At 38.2% G+C, this 21,856-nt stretch overlaps 1 protein-coding gene across 2 annotated transcripts in view; it reads left to right on the top strand.

Annotated features, from left to right (window-relative positions):
• The window catches only part of NOL10 (nucleolar protein 10), a 44,947-nt gene extending 31,955 nt beyond the window's left edge, over positions 1–12,992 (top strand). For both annotated transcript variants that reach the window (XM_419950.8, XM_040698511.2), the window contains exons 14-21: positions 1,833–1,959; positions 2,753–2,832; positions 2,954–3,052; positions 3,411–3,500; positions 5,021–5,194; positions 5,565–5,812; positions 9,906–10,008; positions 12,540–12,992. In XM_419950.8, coding sequence (XP_419950.1) covers positions 1,833–1,959; positions 2,753–2,832; positions 2,954–3,052; positions 3,411–3,500; positions 5,021–5,194; positions 5,565–5,812; positions 9,906–10,008; positions 12,540–12,659 — 1,041 coding nt within the window. In that variant the 3' untranslated portion in view covers positions 12,660–12,992. The remainder of the gene's footprint in view (positions 1–1,832; positions 1,960–2,752; positions 2,833–2,953; positions 3,053–3,410; positions 3,501–5,020; positions 5,195–5,564; positions 5,813–9,905; positions 10,009–12,539) is intronic.
• The last annotated feature ends 8,864 nt before the right edge of the window (positions 12,993–21,856 follow it).

Genomic DNA, 21,856 nt, shown 5'->3' with positions numbered 1-21,856 from the left:
GGGAATTACCCTAATTGGTTGCAGTTGTCTAAATTCTAATGAGTAATATGTGATGTGTAATGCTTGAACAGATAGTGCCATGCAAATGGAAGTGATGAAAAAAGTTTATTGAAGTGATAGCGATCTTTACATAATGTGTCAGCAAGATGGAATGAAGGGAAACTCTGTATTTAATTGGAGAGTTGAGGAGTCTCAGCTCTCTCTGCTAAAAATCAGCAGCACAGAAACTTAGATTTGATTATAGAAGAAGTTATGCTTAGTTAGGTAAACTTTAAAGGAGATTTTCCCTATTCTAGTCATGTTTTGATGATCTGGTAATGAAGAAATGACTGCTGATTTATTCAATGGCATGAAAAATAGTGGAACATGTTGTATTTCTAGACTACTTTCTAATTGATATAAAAAATTGGCATTTATATTTAGAAGTGAATTTGAGGGGAAATAACTGAATGGAAAACCTACATGGAAAGTCTGCAGTGCTGACATGAAATTGATCTGAAAGTTGTATGATGTTTAAGCTGTTTCAAGATCACAAATGGGAGTTTGATTAATACATTAAGGAGTGAAAACTTTCTTGTCAGTGACATCTTAGGGCCTTCCCTTCTCTTACTAATTGGAATAAAATATGCAGCACTGTTTAAAAAACAATAAAAATAATTTGTCTGTGACAGTTCTCAGCTAAAGACAAATTGTACTAGATACAAAGACAATGGTATTGCAGGGTATCATTGTCCAGAGTGTTAGTCTAGAATATTAGTGGAATGTTATGGCCTAGAATACAAGTTTACAGTTTTTGTCTGTAGTTGTCTTCAAGGGTCATTACATAGCCTAGTAGTCTATTACTAGTGGAAGGCTACTACAGTGCATGTAGTACATGTCTACTGGTTTCCCTCTCTTGTTAAAGAAGCTATTCATATTGTATATACATGTGTGTGTGTGTGTGTGTGTGTGAATTTTTAGTAAACAAAATGGAAGTCTCATTCAAAGTCCCTCCCTAGGAGTTAACTGACTGCTTTATGTTCTAAAATGGCATCTGATTTGCTCTGGAGAGAAAAATGCAGTGTTGGAGTTTTCCATTCAGCTAGCTCACCTACTAAAATAATACTATTGGAACAGTTGAATATGTCTGTGTCTATCAAGATAGGGCGGAATTTCAATCAGAACAGCAGGAGGGAAAAGTGAAGGGAGGTAACGATTAACTTGGGAAGTTGGAGGAAGCATGTATGGAAAAGTAAGTTGATAGTGCAACATAATACTGTTCGAATAATTCCTTTGCCTCATGGTGGAAATATGCAAGTTTTGTTTTTCAGTATTTCCCATTATTTTTTCACACAGTTTGAATTTTCCTTGAATAAAAGTACATTAAATATACCTGTAGTGTTCTGTTTTAATTAAAGTAAATAGGGCAGAATAGGATTTAACATGATTATGTAGTGAAGTAATGAGTTTACGATCCAGCTGTGCTTTACAGATTAGCTGATACCTACTGCCCTTAGTTAACTTCTTAATTGTATTTATAACGTTTAGCTCTGAGCTTTTAATAAATTACTTGGTCAGGCTAGGATCACTTGAAACACTTGAAGTCTCCATATTGTTGACCTCAAATAAATGGCCTGCATTAAAGTAACGTTTACATAATCAATTGTAGTCCTTATTGATAATGCAAGCAGTAGGTTTAATTTTGTTCTCTAACTGTTGTTCTTAAGGTGTATTTGACTTCAGAGGGATTCATTTATTCTTCCATTACAGCAAAGTAGCTGAGAATGTAACTGTAGGCTTTTTTTTGTGTGTGTCTGTAAGAATATGCAATTTTGCAACTATAAAATCCACAGGTTTTGGGACCTGCCCCAAAATGGTGTTCTTTCTTGGACAACTTGACTGAAGAACTGGAAGAGAACCCAGAGAGCACAGTTTATGATGACTACAAATTTGTAACCAGAAAAGACCTTGAAAATTTAGGTAAAACGTTTGAATCTCCTTGTTAGTTGACATGTTTGCTCAGGTTTTTTTGTTTGCTTTGTGTTCTTTTTTTTTTTTTAATCATTTACACATTTATAAGTGTTGTAGTTCAGATGTGACTTATCAGTGAGAAATGTTGGAGAACCATTCAAAATTCATTGTCAGTAGTTCCTTCCAGTTATCTTAGTTATTAATATAGCAAACTGATGACTTTTTGTTCTTTGATTTGTTGTAAAAGATTTCCTTTCCCTCGGTTTTGAATTTCTAAGAAGATACATGAAAGGAAAATTTGAAAATTCTTGAAGTATTTTAGTTCTTACTCTTAGATTAGGGCCCAGGTGATAGTTTTATGATCTTTTATGGTACTGTATTTCTTTCACCGTGTTGATTCTTCAAAGATAGTGACCTAGGGCAAAATTCTCTAAATCAAAACATCTCTATACCACAGTAAAAAAAAAAAAAAATCATCTAATAGTTATAGACTTCCCATTAAAAAATCTTAGTTTTTCTTTGTAAAGAGCCTATGGTTTGCAGTGCTTGTAGGCATCTTTAAAAAGTGTAACATGTAAGAAAAATCAATTTTGCTGCTCTGAAGTAGCTTAGATTTCTTGCTGGTCTGATTTTTTTGTTGTTGTTTAACTTAGTCTTGATGTACTGGGTGTGACTGTCAGAGATTGATGTGTCATGTCAGCAGTGCTTGTTTGTCTTGAATAGAGTAAGTGAAGTGGCTAGCTTGGAATAGGAGTTCTTTATCCATGAAAACTCTTTGAAATCCTCTGTAATTTTTTCCCAGGCCTTGCTCATCTCATTGGATCATCATTACTCAGAGCATATATGCATGGCTTTTTCATGGACATAAGGCTTTACCATAAGGTAAAAGAGGATGATGCTTGTAAACTTTCACTATTACCAGTAAAATGTGCTTCGCCCCCACCAGTAGAGGACTGTGTCTGTATCAGTGATGTTCTTTTTACTTTCTTCTGCTTAATCAAAGGCAAAAATGATGGCCAACCCCTTTGCTTATGAAGAATACAGAAGAGAGAAAATAAGACAGAAAATAGAAGAAACACGTGCGCAAAGAGTTCAGCTGAAGGTAATGAATGTGCTTCTGAAAAAATTATTCATAAAGAGTGATATATTCCTAAGTGTATCTTAGAGGTGTAATTACTTAGGACTTGATTCTGTTTATCCTCAGAGACAACAAGTAAACTTAGCTTTAATTTATCGAACTTTTTGAATGAAGCCATAAAATTCTTATGCATATGAATCCCACAGATGAGTGGCTCTGCTGCTTGAGCAGATAACCTGGTGATAAAACTTGTTTCTGTTTGTCTTTAATCTAAACGTCTTATGGCATTAAAATGTGATACTCTGGAAGGAGATGTATGAACACAATACTGTTCTTTATATCGGTATTCTGTTTATACCAACATTCCGCCTATATTCTTTAGAAACTTCCCAAGGTCAATAAAGAGCTTGCCCTCAAACTGATCGAAGAAGAAGGAGAGGAACAACAAGCTACTAGAAAAAGGAAACAAAAGGTGAGCTTGTATTTTAGACGCTTCTCTAACCTGGAGTGCAAAAATGGTAATGCTTACAGTTACTGACTTGTTTTCTGGCCCAAAAGATTCAAAAATCCATTCTTTCTTGTCTCATAAATAACTTACTCTACTAAGGTGACTGTAAGATGGGCTTCTGTAGCTAAAGAACTGAAAAGGCCCTTCAGTAACATTGTCATCTATATTACGAATTTTATGTTGAAATACCTGCTGTTGAAGATGATAATGAGCTTTGTAGGGGTCCAGAAGCTAGTTAAATACAGAATCAGTACCAAAGTTTTTCAGTTTTTTTAAAAAAGCACTTTTTTTTTTTCATTTGTTAATGTTCTGGTGATAACCATGACAAGATAGATGTAATGGGTAGAAATGAGGAGCAGGAGGCTGCCTGAAGTTGTGTTTCAATATAATTGCCTTTCTTTATAAAACATAGTTAACTGCATATAAAATTGCTAAGATAGCTCATTCTTATGCAACAGAAAATCTTACTGATGTTGAAGTAATCCATTTTTATTTAAGAATTAGTATAAAGGAAAAAAGTAATTAATGTTTACTTTCTAACGGGAGTGGACGGCATAGCAGAAGTTTGTCTTATCAGCCTCTATATTAGCAGAGTCCAGGTTCTCTATATAGGTAGCATTTTATAGGTGCTCATTCTCACAGGTGTGCTGCATTCATGGAAAGTGGATATTAGCTTCATGTGGTATCTAATGAAACCTTGTGTGATTCAGTTGGTATAGTAGGAAGTACAAACTACTGGAAAAGTAGGTGGTAGTAAAACCTTGAATTCCAGCTTTCTAAGCCTGTGTTGAAATGAGTTCATTGTTTGGGGGTCTAGTGCTAGTGTGGGTTAAATGGGATATGTTTGGCAATGTTAAAAGGTAAGCTTTTATTGTAAAATGTGTTTATTTAATGATTTGAAACAATGACAGCCAGTATTCGTATGAGCTGAAGTTGTAGTTTGAACTGTTCTAATTCAACTCATTTATACTGGGTTCATGTTTTTTTTCTTCAGCATGAATGAAACTCTTTTCCTTTCCGTATGTGAGGGCGGTGAAGAAATTGTCATTAGATGTATAGAAACACTTTCATCTATTTTCAGTAAAACAGCAGTAGCATTGCATAAAGAGGTGTTTACTCTGATAACTTGTTTTACGTGTTGTAGAGTCATTCCCATTCAGGCAGAGTATTTGCCTCGGAGGTACTGCTGATTAGTCAATAGATAGCAGAAACATTAATTCAGAAATGCTGGTAATTGTGTGTTCAAGGTGTCTGTAGTGTGCATAAAAGCATCTTGCTTACAGGAAGCTTAGAATGATATTCGTTTGATGTTTGTGAAAGTAGTAAAATATAATAACAATACATTTGCCTTCATGTGACCTGGAAGGATAAAATAACTGACAGATACTGTTTTTGAATTTTGCTTAATTGAAAAGATGTTATGTATTTTTACCAATGTCTGTTTTGGTCTTTTATAACTAAGTGATGCTTCATTTCTTTTCCAGAATCTGCCTAGCCTTCTCAAAGATGATCGCTTTAAGGTCATGTTTGAGAATCCTGATTTCCAGGTAGATGAGCAGAGTGAAGAATTTAGGCTACTTAACCCACTTGTTTCTAAGATAAGTGAGAAAAGAAAGAAGAAACTGAAGCTCTTACAGGAACAGGAAGCGAGAGAACAGGTAAAATATTTTCTTTTTGGACTGGGAAAAAGCAGTATTTTTCTTTGTTTCAAATTTTTGGATTTTTCATCCTGAAAGAAGGAAGCAATGCAAGTATCTCTTATCAGCTGCATTACTTAGATCTAATTTATAATACTATCCTAGTTTTCAGATATATGCCTACATCAATGTAGGTTTTGAAGACAAACAATATGTAGGTGGAGATAGTTTTATTATTTTTCATTGCTTCATTTGCTGATGGTACTGTCATTCAAACTGTGCATCTCTTCAACTGCATCTGTGTAAAAGCCGTCACTTAATCTAATTGCAGGAAAGGTTTGAAAAGAGAATTAGTTGATGATTTCTTATTTTGTACTATTTTTGTCTGCAGGAAGAGGAGGAAGAACCAGAAGGAAAACCAAGTGATGCGGAAAGTTCTGAGAGTTCAGATGATGAAAAAGGTTGGGTTGAAGAGGTCAGGAAACAGCGCAAGCTTCTACGCCAAGAGGAAAAAGTAAAACGGCAGGAAAGGTTCAAGGAGGATCAGCAAACATTGCTAAAACCTCAGTTTTTTGAGATTAAAGAAGGAGAGGAATTCAGAAGCTTCAAAGACTCTGCCAAAAAACAGAAGTTAATGAAGTAAGACAAATGTTCCTATTTTAATAGCAGAGGGTGGAAGATTCTCAAATATTTCTCCATGACACGAGCCAGTGGCATTTTCATTAGATAGCATGATAGCCTTGGAAGCACTTACTAATAAAGCCACATCTGGTGATTCAGGGATATGATTTAGGGGGACACAGTTGTTGAAAGCTTTGTTTTGTTCTTATACAAATACAAATTTTAAGTATGCCAGAGAGACAATGCGAATGAGATGAGTAAGAGGTTAATATTCTGAGCCAGATTTGAGGATCCATTACTCATTGTTGGCAAACTGCTGCTCACACAAATAATAGCAGTGATGTCTCTGAGACTGGTTATATTTCTCCACTGGTGTCAGTACGAGTTTGACAGTCTGAATGTAAAAAACTGCATATAGAATCCTCTGAAAGGCTGCGCAATACTGCATGATTAGCCCCTACCTGGAGTAGGTTTCAGATGGTACAAGAAAAAATGGTATTGCATAAAGGGCACACTTATCTTTTAGATTTGCAAGGACTTGGCTTTGAGTTGCTTAATAATGCCTGTAAATCTCATTGATATATTTTTTTTCAGAGGTGAGTTTAGGCCTTTGGAAGATGAGGTTTAATAGCCTCTTATTATTTAGAGAGCAGACACTAATATTGAAACACTGAGGGACAATAGTTTCAAAGTTCTCAAGGTGCATTGGATGCAGGGCAAAATTTTGACTAGCGTTGGAAACATGCTGTTGGGTTAGATGGATCTTGTAATAGCTATTTTTTTTTTTACTTAGAATGAAATAATACATTCAAAGAACAAAAGAAAGAATAATATATGGATGGTTTTTTATGTCATTAATAACTGTTAGCCATTTTCTAGAGATACGTAAAGAAACACATGATAAAAATACAGCCTTTCCCTTAAACATATCAGTTTTTTAACTGAAATTGTCGTATAAAAACTGTGACATGAAAGTAGACTGAAACAAATGGTCGAAGTGGTCAAGTGGTGGTGTGTTCTCTTTGTCATTGAAATGTTTCCTTTTTAAGGCATGATGGCTGCAGCCTGCTTGCCTACTGTTCTTTTACACAAATTTAGTTACTGACCTGTAGATGAAACTTTCAATTTGGAATATTAAGAGTTCATTTTATTCAAAATGTGGGACACTTGAATGTGAAAAAGTGTACTGAAATGTAGGCCAAGACAGCTTTAGAGAAGAGAAACGTTTAGGGAAAAAATGTTTTTAAAATGTGTGACACAGAATGAGGTGAAATCTTTCATCTGTAGCTTAGGGGAAGAAAAATTATTGCTTCAGGTAGGAAAAAATGAAATCAAATACCACAGTCTTGTCCAGGGGATGGAGGAATATCAATGATGTCATAAACCGTGGAAAGACTTACAAAAGACTGCTTGAGGGATGAGAGAATCTGCCTTAAGGCTCACTGGTAGTTCCATGCAGAGTATTTTTCAAGGGGTGACGTGTAATTAGTGTTGCTCTGGTTACATGCACTCTCTGCAGTAGATTCACAGGTGGGATGTACTTGACTTCTTTCTTTTTTTTGCCTAAGCAAAAAGTGATCCCATTTGTGCTCATCCAGGCATTGTTCTAACACTGTAAACTCGATATTCCTCAAATTCAGAGAGCATACTTTAAAATTATAGCTGGTGTCCGTTTGTTATACTGATATGATTACAGAATCATAGTGATTTAGTCTGTGTTGTGACCTAACTTGCTTTTTTAAGCATTTTTACACAGAGGAATTTTATGATAAGTACTTAAATATGTTTTCTGCTGGCCTTCTTCAGTGATAAGTAGTCAGCATAAAAATAATTAATTCAGCTAGTGTGCTGAAAATTGGAAAGACTGTAGTGGCATGTACAATCTGGTGAGGCTGGCATGTTTGTCTTTGATTTGATTTATTCAAGCTATGGAATGATGGTCTGTGACCAATATAATTAAGTGCCTTAATACCTTCACTGTGCACTTAATGGCTAGGTGTTCTTTTTTCTCTAATCGTATAATGTTCTACCTGAGGAAACAGTTTATGACTTACATAAAACTGGGTGTTTCTTTTGACATGCTCCTGACTCAGCATGGCTCCAAGCCCAGCTTCTGAAGTGGTGGTGCATACTATAAATTTCTTAGCAGACCAACAGTCTACGCAGTGCTCTGTGCAGGAAAGCTGCCAAACTTATTTGTGATCATAACAAACACCTCGTCTCAAATCTGTCTACATTTCTCTTCCCCCTTTTGTGTTCTTATGCTTACATATGAAAACCCGCTGAACATATTAGTAAAGATGCAAAACTTTTCTTTGTTTAGTTAATGTATAATTTCCTTGCACAGCAACTTAAAAGGAATACATAAAAGGAGAGAGGTTTTTTCTTTTTATCAGGGTCTGCAGAGCTCTTTTGATTTTCTTGATATCCCTTCGAAATGTTTGTCATTGAAGTTGGGGCGCACAGAAATGAAAAACTGAAGCAATCCTACATGGTCAAGTATAGATCAATGCACGAGCAGGAAAGTCAAGAGAAGCCAACAAACATAGCTGGCTGTCCTAAGCATTGCTGAAGTACAACAGCAGGAAAAGTCCTGAGAGACTCTTCTCTTGTTGTTTTGTGAAGAGGAAAAGAAGTGCTTGGTCAATTTTCATTTATTTATGTATTTCTCTGTTGAACCATAGGGCCAGGAGGGTTGCTTTTGATAACACTCCTAATGTATCAGTTGAATCCATTTGTTGAGGATGATTTTAAAGAGATCTTAGCAGTGCTAAGCTCCGTGTATCAGCGTGTGTGATTGACTGTCACTTGGGATCTGTGCATTTTCAGATAAATACAGCCATATCTGCGCTTATTCAGTAAAACTGCAAACTTAAAGCCTTTTCCTCCTTTTAGTTTTTCTCCTGACCCAAGCGGTGTCTGAGCAGTCATGCTAAATAATTGCTGGGTAGAAGCCATATTTCTCCAGCTCACTTTCAAAGGGGAGAAAAATGGAACTTCGGTTGGATGTAGAAATCCCCCCACAATGTCAGCGACTGATCTGCTGCCATAGTTGGCTCTAAGGCTTAGCTTGTCTTCCTGATTCGCACAGACGGAACAAGTTTTTACATGTAGGCGATGAAAAATATACTACAGAAAAAGACATACAATCAAAGTACGTAGTCATGAGAAATAAAGTAATTCTCGACAGTAATTTTTCACTCTTAATCTGAAGAGTCTTTGTTACATAAATGGCTCATTAACCAGAATTCTGCAGACTTCAGAGGCTCGGTGCGTAGAGCACACTGTGTGAGTCTTTCATCCATAGCGATTCCATTGACTTTGGTGGCTACTCGTGTGTATTTTTATGATGATTTATTTTCCACCTTCCACCTCAGGAAGAAAAAATGCTTAAGAGTAGTACAAAAATATTTCTTAGGAATATTGGAGAGCAGATAGCTCACAGCCGCTGACTGATGGGCACCATGCAGGGGAAGTGTGTGGCACTCTGCTCTGGGCTCAGATTATCTCTTCAGTTCTCAGACCCATTTGTCTGTGGTGTTCTCTTTCTTGCCAAACTATTTGAGTTACACTGTTGTGGGACAGTGTCTGAATAATCGTTTCTAGTTGCACTGTGTAGCTGCTGATGGTGAAGTGATGATTCTTTCTGTGATCGATTCTAACATATAGTCAAGATTACTTCCTTCCTTCAGAAGTGTTTCTTAAGTTAGGAATTCTAAGATACCAGCTAAACTGGATCTATCTTGCCTTAAGTATTTTTGTGTGCGTGCTTTTATCTGTTACTGCAGCTTAATGTACCTGACTTCTAAAATGCCTTGGAAAAGTATAGCAGTAGTGTGGTGTGGTCTCTTTCTCAGCTGGAGGCCTGATGCTTTTTTAGAAGAAAAGACAATGAGCTTTTCAGCAGAAACATCTTTTAAATTTATGTAAGCACTATCTGGAGGGAGCAATTGGAACTTGTATTTCTTCTCTGTTTACTGATGATTTAATTTCTAGGCATATGGCATTGAAGGGTTCCAGGGAAACTAAGATTCGTTTTGACTGCATTATTGGAAGCTCTCATGGTAAGAAGATGGCAAGAATAGAGACTAATGCTTATTGTTCTCTGCAGGAAAACTCTCGGAGATCGTTTGAAGCTTGAAGAAAAACTTGGCACGCTCAATGTATCTGATACGACCGTGGGCAGCAAACAGGCTACGTTCAAATTAAAGAAGGTGAGCTATACATAGGTACATATAGATATAGATATTTAAGAGATGCAGAAGTTTCTTTATGCTTAGCATGACGGAACAGGAGCTTTAAAACGGTCAAACACATGTCCCTCTTCATTTCTTCATGTGCTGCCAATGCTTCTGCTTCTTGCCAAGAGAACGAAAGCCTCCGGTAGTGCTCTGTGTGTTTATACCCTTATAACCCAGGCAGCACTCATAAAATCTTACGTTCCAGTGGAAAATACTGGCTTCCACATTTTAGTAGTTTATTTGCAGACACTTATCGTCAAAAGCTTGTGACCTTACCTGACATCAGTGCTAGGACTAATCAGATCTTGGTTTGCAGTTCCTGGCACGATTGGGATGCTGTAAGTGACAGGCTTTCTCCTGGCTGATAATTCTGCTTTGTCACAGCATGATTAAAACAGAGCTCCCATCCACTTTTGTCATCGAACTTGTGTGACACAGATCATGAGAATGAGCTCTGGTCTTGTGCTTGCCAAATTCCATTTGAAGTGTGTGGTTGACTGCTGCCCATCTACCTTTCCTGAGGGGCTTTTATTTCCCATCTTTAGGAATTTTGTAGGTCATAGACAGCTGATTATTTAATAGTGTAGTTATAATGGAATGTGTGTGTGTCTGCTACTGCTGCTACTTAGGTTTGGGGTTTTTTTTTGCTAGAACCGAAGACATATTAGGAAAGCTGAAGATTTGCATTCCCTATTAATTGATATTTCAGCTGCTAAAATGTACTTCAGTTAAAAATGTTTTTCCTCAAGTTAGCTTTTTTTCTTTCCAAATATATTCCTTCTTAACAGTTGTCAGATATTCTTCTCATCACTAAAACTACCATCACCAAAAAAAAAGGTCTAACTGATCACTTTGTCTGTGCCTGAATACATTTTTAAAAAGCCAAATTCATTGAAATATTTCTACGTTACTTCCTTTACTTGCTCATTTATTCCTTCATCTGCTTTCGATTCTTGTATTTCTGGAATTTAGAGTCTGTTGATGGCTAAATAAGCCACAGATTCCTCTGCAGGACAACCATTTTGGGGATTTTACCAACTGCTGTAACTGATACGTCAGTGCCTTGCAGCTTTGTAAACAGCCTTTCCAGGGCTTTTAAAGCACAGTTTTTTTCGTAGCCACTTGAAATTAGAAAGTGCTGAGTCACATCACTTCTTGCAATTATTGGTAAACAATGAACTTTGTGAAGATTTGGATTCCATCAGAAATGCCATAGCTTTGAGTTTTTTCAGTCGTTGCTGATAATGTGTAATGTTAACTGATGTGGCTTTAGTGAAATACAGAAGTGCTCGTTTGCATTCGAAAGATTTTAAAAGTCTAATTAAACAAAAAATAATTTATCTACATTAAGTGTTGGCAATAGACAGGGAGAGCTAGGAAGAAGTCCTTGCAGTGTGCTATGTTTTAATGCTCCTTTTTAGACCTGAGCAATTCTATGATTCTGTGATAAAGAGAAGCCAAAAGAGAATTCCATATTACTCTGATCATCAGCTTCTGGTCTGTGATGCCCTGACCTTAACTTGCAGGAGTATTTAGGAATAAGTAGAAAGGCTTAGCAGGGAAGAGAGTTGTGCTTCCATGAGACTGATGTCATTTGACCTTGTAAGTCAGTGGGATTGAGGCTGAGCTTGGCTGTTGTGCTGCAGTCAAGCCCACCGATGTTCAGCAGCCACTGACAGATTCAGCAACGAAATTTTGCCATTGATATTTTGCAGTTTAGTTTTCAGGGGATTTTAGTCTAATTCCTACAATGTGAAGTTCTGTTCTGTTTTGTTTTTTTTTCAATTTCAGTGTGCTTTATCTTTGCAAATTAATATTAAAAACAGACATTCTAAACTGCTCAAGTATTTACAGTACTATGGACATAGGATTTTTTTTTTTTAATGGGAGATTCAGGGAGAGATGGGCTGATGTTTGAGTGCTGTTAATTACAGAATTATTGATGCCGTGGGGATGCAGCTGTTTGAGTTACCGTAACTCTAGCACTGTTAATGCAGTTAACCTGTTGAAATCACTCTAATTGCTGAAGAATTTTATAACATGGACACTTGCCTGAGCATGGATAGTTCGAGTCTGCTAGTTCCAGTTAATGCTTAATTTCAAGACAAGCACTCAGGCTTCCCAATAAAATAGAAGTTTATGGCTGTAAGAGCATTTTCCTCTGTATATTATGCAAGTTAACTCCTTTTGGTGTATTTTTGATGGAAAAAAGAAAAACATCCACAGGTGCAGAGATTTTTGTTTATTGTCATGTTAAAAATGTTTCTAGAATTGGCTACAGCATAGCAAACACTTTCACGAAATTCTAAGACAACGTTTTAGAAAACCCGTTTGTTTCAGTAAAATTAGGTAAATTAGGATAAGATAACGTGGGACCATTTCTGAGAATGTTTCCAGATTTCCCTAGGGGATTTCTGACTTGATCTGTAAGTGTTTGAGCAATGACGTGGTACATAACTTTACAAGAACTTGAGGGTTTTTTATTTTATCTTTTAACTCTCTAGTCCGAGCACCAGAAGAAACAGCAGGAAGCTGAGAAACAACACCGCCAAGAGAGGAAAGCTCTCAGGCGCTCTGCTAGTCACCTCAAGAGTAAACATGGAAGAGGACAACGGTTTCATTGATCAATGTTATCTTTTTAAGAAACTTTTCATTTTTCATTTGAAAAAGGGGCTTTGCAGTACCAGTGTATTTGTATTGTGTTTCACTGATGAACAGAAACCAGAACTTGCTCAACTCTATCTGTCTTAGTTATTGAAAAGTTTATGAAAGTGTAAGTATTGTCCAAGGGACGCGGTGTGTATGGTATGTTACAAACTCCAAAGTGAACTGTACTTGTGCAGAAATCACCAGCAAGTGGTTATTGTGTAACCCTGTATGTTTTCTATACAAGAATTTATGTATACAATGAGGCTGACTGTCTTTAATATAAGAGAACTGTGGTTTTGTTTTCTGAAGTCTTTATTTATGACTTTTTAGATACATGATCAGGGGAAAATTATTTTGTCTAAAAACTTTGCTTTACTAGAGCACAACTATTTTTTTTTTTCTTTTATGCTGCTTCTTGTATGACATAACAACTGTGTTTCTCAGAAATTGGCTTTGTCTGTTAGATTCTGGGTTGCCTGTACATCCAAGAGGAGGTAAAAATGATTGCTGTGAGAGCAACTGAGAATGGCAAATTTAGATTTCTTTGAGTCATTCTATAAGGAGGATTCTCTTCCCACACTCGTACAAAGGAGAATTTGAGAAGGATAGTCAAGTTAAATTTTGTGAGCATTGCATTTAATCAGAAATGGTTTAATATGTTTTGGTAAGCAAGCCATTATTCAAGGTAGGTCAAATAGTTTGTATTTACATACAAAGCATATTAAGGCCACGCAAGTAACCTCCAATCCTCCAAAGTTAGTTTAGGTAACTAAGAAACTAGGACATATGTTGAGAATATATTTATTTTGTATGTCTTATTTTTGATTACCAACAGAATGCTTGTTGCTAAGCAGGGTAGGTAAGGTCTTGATATATTTTTTTAATTATTTCTTAATCTAGAAAACCCTTCATTCATATATGTCATTCACTAGTTCAGTAAATAATTTTACCTTTGATCTTAGGGGAGCTTTGTTTATTGCTTTTTAGACAATTTTTTAAATTGTCTTTTGACTGTATCCAAGAAACTGTAAACTTTGGATCCAGCAAAAATCCATGAATCTACCTGTGACTATAAATCACTTTCAGACTTGGAAGATGTTAAGAGTTCTGCTTTATAAACCAGAAAGATTATTAATCCATTCAGATCTTCTGGACAGTATTTGTCGTACTATTGAACCAAAAAGCTATGGGGAAATCTTGCTTTCTTAAAACCTGATGCTTTTCTGAATCAAGATCGATTGTCTTTTAGATATAGGATAATTGATCACACATTTGGATTTTTCTTCTCTCTGTTTTAATTCCACCTGCTTTCATTTCTTGCTTCTGGTTTTAATTATATTGTTTCCTTTAGTTTAGAAATGCTGTTTGCACAGTATATGTACAGTGAGGCTAACCAGAGATAGAAATGTGAGTAATGGATGCCAGCCATTCTGAAGAGTAATCCTAGAAAAGTGGTGACCTCAGATAGTATTTGTAAATGAGACTCTTAGAGTTGACTCAAGAGTCTGAATATTCGTGGTGGCACGTGTAGCTTGATCCGTTGTGATGTGCCTCTTCAGAAGGGAGACTACTGCATTGTAAATTCTTCTGCTTGTCTTTGCCCAGGAGCACCCACCTGCTGATGGTTCTTTGTTCATTAGTTTGTTTGTGCACTTGATTGCTCAGGACTTACATGAGATCATAGTGGAATAGGGCAATCATGTAATATGCAGAAGATGCAAAGCTCTGTGCAGTCTTCATCTTAGCTACAATTCATGCTCACCAATGGCTGATGCAGATTTTGAAAGACCAGTGAGAATTAACCAGAAACAGGCTAAAGGAAATGCAGTCCTGCAATAATCAAGAGCAGGGTTCATGAGCTAACAGTAATGAGGTTCCACCAACAGACCAAATTGACAAGCCTGTAATGAAAAGGCAAGTCCAAGGACAAGCTAGCAGGTAAGGATCAGGGAGGTACTTGGGTGGGCATGGGCATACCTGCAGCATAGCTTAGAGAAGGACCAAGGGTGATGCAGTTCCCAGTCAAAGCCTTTGGCAAAGCTTTCCAGAACTTTTTCACACAGCTCTTCTCATAGCAGTCCGGTAGCCAATTACTTGGCTCTACTCTACCAGAGCTGGCTTTAAGTGCAGGCAAAAGAAGAGGTAGCAGAGCCTGTTTGTGTACTTAGGGATCTGGCACGAAGCACGTTCAGATTCTTGGGATTGATAAAAAGCATTGATAAAAGACTTATGGAAGGGAAAGATTTGAGAGCTTCAACAGAAGCTGACATATTAATGCAGCGTCATTGCAACTAATTAACTTCATAAAGCAGCCAAGAAAGGCATTTATCAGGGTATCGTCTTCATTCCATCAACTTTTATTTATCTAACCACACCATTTTCCATACTACAGGAATCAGTATTGATTCAGTATGACCATTCCTAGAATCTCAGCAGCTGCTGGATATTTTGTTATATTTAAGATTCCTGCTTTGAGGTAAGTGACCGTATGCTGTAGCCTTCTGGAAACCCTGATTGTTTTGTGTGTATGACAATTTAGTGGTGATAATCAGTTTAAAAAAAAAAACCACAGAAGCTCACTGTGAGTAACTTCCCACTTAGAGGTTCAGTGTGAGTGGAATACTAGCAAGAGACCAGAATCTGATGTCACCTATCAACAGGACAGATCCTCTTTGATCCAGGCTACTGTTCCAGGGGGACTTTAATCGCACAGCTCGCTTAATTGCAGCATGTTTTGCACTGCTGGGTTATCTGTGTGGTGGCCTCAGTGGTCAGGTCCATCCCTCAGTTAGGTGCCTATCTGTGTGTGGCATCTCTCCACAGATATCTTGATGTTTCATGGGTCCACCAAGCCTCAGACAGCTCAAACTTAACATTCCTAGCCCAGGGCCATTTCAGTTTTTGAAACCCAGTCCACCTGCTCATTATTCTGATATTCTTCAGAGGTTCATTTCTTGAGTATGTGAGCATCTACATGCTGTACTTTTACAACAGTGTTTTCTGCTTGAACAGCAATGTCTTGTCACAGTGCAACAGCCCAGATGAGTTCACCTCTGCACCACCACCGTTCTGCTTCCATTGCTGTAGCCACTCCCACAGGGTATTTTGGCACAATCTATGACCCATTGTAGAGTACCGTCCGCTTTTCTCTTGTGGCAATTTTTAGGGCCAGTTGGATGTCTTTTACCTCTGCCAATAGGTTTAACTTGCCTTCTCCTTCAGTGCCTTCCTCATCTCATCATGTTGGACTCCATGCAGCAGCTTTCTACTTCTGATGGATTCCAGCAACGTGACAGGATCCAGCAGAGAATGAAGCATACAATTTCTCTCTTCTGTTTTTGTAGTGGCTCTAGAGCTCAGGGCATACTTTCATTCAAATATCCCATTGGTTTTTTGCAATTTTGTACTTCAGAGATGAAATTCAAAACCATCACAACCAGGATAGATACCTGTCCATGCCCTCCCACGTACCTTGTCACCCATCACCACGCTGCCTTGGGGCAGATACCTGGTGATATTCTTAATTAATTGTTTAATCTTAGGAAGAAACAGAAACACATGGAGACCTAGTAATAAGAGTGTGTTGGTTTCATCAACAAAAAGAACTCCCCACACCAAAACTCAGCAATGTGGACAATTTACACATACTCCACCCCTCATCCCATCACCACATTACTACCTCACATATTCTTCACAACTATTACATCATAAATTCCTCACTGTTACATTTGTAGTCAATGTCCAGTCTGTGTCTTGCCAATTACTTCTCTGAGTTACAATTCTTATATTTAATTCCTTGAGCCCAAAGTGGATGCCTCAAAGGACTGAGGTGGTTTCACACTGATGAGCAGCCTCTCTCATTCCAACTCCTCAAAGAAAAAGAGAAAGGGAGAAAATATGATGAAATACAAAAGGCTCGTGGGTTGAGATAAAGATAATGTAATTAAGGGGAAAAGAAAGAGAAATAAAATAATAATTAATTAAAAACAACAACAAAAAATAAGGAAAATCCATGTGGAAGTAAAGAGAGGGAAAATAGTTATTCTCTACGTCCTGTCACCAAAAGATGTTTGGACAAATCTTTTAACACAGGACATCATTGCCCATAGCAGTTATTTGGGAGCACAGATGTTTTCATAACAAGAGCCCCCCTCCTTCCCCTTTCCCACTTTCAATACTGAGCCGTGGTATGGAATATTTCTTCGGTTGGTTTAGGCCAGCTGCTCTGGCAATGTCTTCTTCTCACCTCTTGACTACCCCTGGCCTGCTGGCTTTTGGGGTACTGGAGAGAGTCTTGATAACGGGCCAGTGCTGTGCAGCAGCAGCCAAACCGTTGGTGTGATATCAACACTGTTCTTGCTACAGCGCAGAGCACTTGTGTGGGGAACATTAACTCCAAGCCAACCAGACCCAGTTCTGAGGGAGTAAGAGTTTTCAAACCATTCCATCTTCCTTTGAGTCAACCTTTTTGTTGTTGTTGTTCTGTTTGCATTAGGTGGGAAAATGAGTAGTAGACTTGAGTTCAAGGAAGAAAGACTCAAAGGGCAAACTTTCAGTTTTGTCTACAAGTAGCCGAACAGCTTGCCTGGGAAGTCTATGTGGGGCCCACTGGAAGATCTGCAATGTCAGATGAAACATCTGCAGGAACCCCAGAGGTACAGATGAGCATGCCTGAGGAGGGGGAATGGATATGTAAACCTGAGAGGACCCCTCAAGCATGATGATCATAGAGTCGGTTGTAGTGTGCAGGGAATGGGCATGAGGCAGGAAGGACTGGAGTCATTTTTCCCTTTTGCCCCATCCTTCAACTGAATTGCTCACTAGTTTTATCTTTGTATCTCTTTCATAAAGATTAAATACTTTTTTGGCGTACATAGCTAATATATTTTGTCTGATCTTCGGAAGTATGGGTTTTATAAGATGAATGAAAGCACATAAATCTATTAATAAACTTCAGCTCTTGATCATTATCTCCATGTTTCAAAGCCCATTTTGCTTAATAACTCTTTGTGATCCTGAAGAAGCAGTCCAATTGTATCACTAAAATGACCGATTGTAGTGCAGCCTGCAGAAAACAATCAGATTCAGCCAAGCTTGTATTTTACACAACTGGAACAAAAAGAATCCTCATACTTGAAAGACTTTGCAGATGGATAAAGGTAAACTTTGTGATGCTGTTCTTACGTCATTCTGTCTATGAAACTGGCTATTCATAATTCCCATACCCATTCCCCAACATAATTTTGGCTTTCTTCTTTTTCCCCCCTTCTCTCTCTGGTGACTGTGCTTGTGTTAGCTGTGTTCTACTGTAGGTTCCTTCTTCTTTATTCTGACCTACATCTTTGATCCATATGGGGCCTAGTGCAAATTTCTAGTGATAAAACAGCACACGTTGTCCTGTTTGCACTGTAAGTGGCATTTCTGTATGAAAACCTTATGAGCATCCTGCAGTACAGATGAGTTTGCACCCTGCATGAGCAGAGGTAAAGCAAGCAGATGTCTTCAATACAAGTGAAGGAAAACTGCAATGGCTCTGAGTCATCTGTGCAACTTTTAGTGTAAATTCAAAGCCTTATCTGTCTGTTGCTGACCTTGGTTTTTCAGGACCTCCTCTTCTGTTCTTTGCTTACTTCGTGTTTTCAGACTGCAGTGCATTTTCAAGGGGTGAAGACTGACCCTGAACACTGTTGCTGCTCAGAAAAGAATTTCTTTTTCACTGTTAGCAAGAAACATTTGCAGAAATAAGTGCTGTGTTTTCTTTTGAGCGTTACATTCAATTCCAGTTTAAATATAATTGCTTTGCAGCAAGTTCATGTATGAGTATAAAATGTCACTGTTCCCGGTGTTGGCATACATAAGTGACATTTGGATTGGCTTGCCTATGAAAGCAAGTTCTTGTTTCCATTTAATCACTCACTGAGTGGAGCAAAAGTGAAAATCCTATTTCCTCATTAAAGAGAAAAGGAGGCAGTTGAAGTGGGAAATACCAGCCCAGCCCTAATCAGAATTTATACTCCCAGTTCCTGGAACTACCCTTCCCTTCCCTACAGCAGTTTCTGCCAAAGCCATTCTGTCTCTCCTACTTATTATCTCCTGTTTTAACGTCTGGCTATTTCTTATGAGGTGCCTGTATCTACACTACAGATTTTCTGTTGATATCAGAATCTATAGTAAAAGTATGTACAGATATAGCACAGTGTTGAGAACGAGCACGAACACGGCAATAGTAGATGGATTGCATGTAGGCTTATGTTGAACAGAACGGATTTGGACAATCTCAGATGCAGAGTTCTGGGCCATCAGAGTGCATGGTGGGGGCTCAGAGCTTCTTTTTTAACAAAAGAAACCCCATTTTTAGTGCTCAGTATGCTTCTGTACCACTATTACAGCCTTACTTTAGGAAGGGTCTGGTTGTTTAGGGTGGAGGGGGTTTTGCGTTCCAATTTTTCAGTAATTTCACTATTACATTACTAGAAATGACCCCAGCTCTTCAAGCATTATGTACGATTAGAGATAAAAGTTCAACATTCAGAAGAAAAAAATAGAATTCATACTTCAGTAATGGACATTGTCCTTACAATTTCCCTACGTTTCTCCTGTAAATGTATTTTCTTATATGTTGTCACCTTTGAAATACTGCAATTGTATATCTCAAGTGAAGTGTATACAGTAGGGGCCATAATAGACTGCCTGCTTCCCTGTAAGGGTTTTATCCTCTTATTTGACAATGTAGTGAAAAGTAATTATCTTGTCTGTTGGGGTTTCAAGGATATTCTTTTACGTGGAATCAAGAGTGAAGGTTGTGACGTTCCTGTCATAGCTACTCTGTTTTTCTCCTTTCCCACGTGGATATGGGGTTTCCCACCAGGACTGTTGCAGCACAGAAAATACGAGGCAATATTTTTAAACAGATCTCCACAGCAAATAAATATCCTCTATCTGAGGTATTTTAGGCAAGTTACAACACATCTCTTTTGTACGATGCCATGGTAACTACATGACAGCAATTAAAAAGTTAATGGAAGCAGAGTCTGTGTTGTGCTCCAGTGCTTCGTCCTGGGCCTGGCACTGTTTACAAGTATAGGTGTGGGCAGAGAACACCGTGCTTGGCATCCCAATGTACATGCAGTTGGGCACCAGTATCTAACTGACTGACTGACTATCTAACTAACTAACTAACTGAGTTTAGTGAGTTAGAGATGAAATCAGAAGCACTGATAAGCTTAGAGGAAAGTATTTTATGAGGACTGAAAGAAGAGAGTTCTTTATTTTCTTGTGCAGTCTTTCAAACCCGTGAGGGGCTCCTATAAAAACTAAACACATCGGAAACTCCTCCATAGCAGAGATGAGGCACACAGCTATTTTGGTTCTTCAGGAAGCATTTGATCTCCCTGGGGTGGTGAGAAGGAAAGCTGTTTTCAGTGGCAGCATTTGGGACTGCCAGTATTGGTCCAAACAAGGGTGATTTTGCATTCAAAGAGTTACACCTCAATGTAACCGAGGTTAAAATAACCAATGGGCCAGGCAGGCAGCTTGCTGGCTCCAGTGGTTTTACTGAGGAGCTTTCCTAGTCCTCATTCTGCGAGTGCATGTGATGTCTACTGAAGCGATTTCTGGAGAGTAGTGCCCAGAAATGGATGGGTGTCTGTGTCTGTAATGATACTCGTGTTTCCTCTTAATCGTGGAGAAGCAAGAGATATATCATGACAGTTAAGAAATTGAATTTCCACTTGCCTCTGAAGATCCTGGGAAGAAGAACAAGGAAGCCGCCACTCCCCATGAAATTAGAGAAATTTCTCATAGAAAGAGATAATATGGAAAAGGAGTAGCACAAGTAAAACAGCCAGTAAAACAGCTGGGAACGAGGGGAGAGAGGAGAGCTGGAAAATCCTTTGGGATCTGGCCAAATGTTTTTTCTTGAAACGCATTCCAACAGAGAAGAGCTTATCAATGCAACTCTCTAAGTTCCAGGAGCTGAAATTAATCTGTTCTGGTTTGGGGTTTTCAGTGAAGACTTTCTTGCTTTTAATTTTACCACCCTTTTCTCCTAGAGGATGGAATCCTGTCCCGACCTGCTTTGTTTTGGGGGTTGTTTTTTTGCATTTCAATGTCTTTTAAAGTACAAAAACAACAGCAAAGTCCCACTGGATTCCTCCAGCCAATGCTGTTAGAGCTGGTCAGACAGAAAGAGTAATGTGACCTCTTTCAAACTTTTTCACTAATTTTTATATTGTTTTGTTTTCCCACCTTGACTTGTGGAGTTACTGGGGTGGGATAGCTAAGCACTGTCTAATCATGAGGTCTGAGTCAGTGGATGCCTGTGTGGAGCAGTAGTCTGAAGTGCCTGCAGTGTGACCACTGAAGTGCTGAGCTGTCTGAACCCTTTCTATCTTTCCCTTTTTTCTTAGGCTATTTTGGCCTAGGCATATTTTGACACTGACAGCATCAAGAAAGCGACCAGCAGCAGGTTCCCCAACCTTCTTTCAGCTGACCAAAAATGATTTTAGTGAGTGCTGTTCAGAGGGCAGAATCACTGCAGGAAGTTTGATAGACAACCTCTTTGTTTCTTCAAGATGCCTTCAGTCACTAAGTCCTAACAGCAAACCAGTTTCTGCACTAAATAGAAATACTAAGAAGGAAAATGATCATTGCTGATGTTTTGTTCTGGTGTAGGTAGGCTTTGGTGGCAGTTGATAGGAACTAAGTGGAAATAATGTCTTGATCTCAGCATGTTTCGGAGCTTTTGACTTTGAGACAGCCCTACTTCTGGCGTCCCATGTGTTACTTCATGTCTACACTGACTAATGCATTTCAGGACATCCAGATGAATAAACCAGGCCAAAGAAACAGATGGGCTTAAGAATCTGTCGTTATGTAAGGTACTCATCTGGCCAACAAACTTCTGTTGTTAGACTGTAATTCCCATACGTCAAAACTTCTGTCTCCTGGCTAAGGCATCTTCCCAGAACTTGGTCTGGCCTCCAAACTTGCTCAGAGTTCAAAGGTGTTTGAATCTAAAAGGGCAGGCATATCCCTGATTTGACCACAGCTCTGAAGTCCTAGGTGAAGGCTGTCTGAAGAGCCCGACAACACCAGTACTTTTGGCCTTCCCTCTGCAGCAATTCTCTGAGCAGTTATTCTGCTCTTTCTTGAAAGTCTTCAATACATCTGT

This window comes from Gallus gallus, chromosome 3 (assembly GCF_016699485.2).
Source record: "Gallus gallus isolate bGalGal1 chromosome 3, bGalGal1.mat.broiler.GRCg7b, whole genome shotgun sequence".
In the NCBI taxonomy this organism is placed as follows: domain Eukaryota; kingdom Metazoa; phylum Chordata; class Aves; order Galliformes; family Phasianidae; genus Gallus; species Gallus gallus.
The sequence above is the reverse complement of the archived record's forward strand: the minus strand, read 5'-3'. Positions and strand labels throughout refer to the sequence as shown.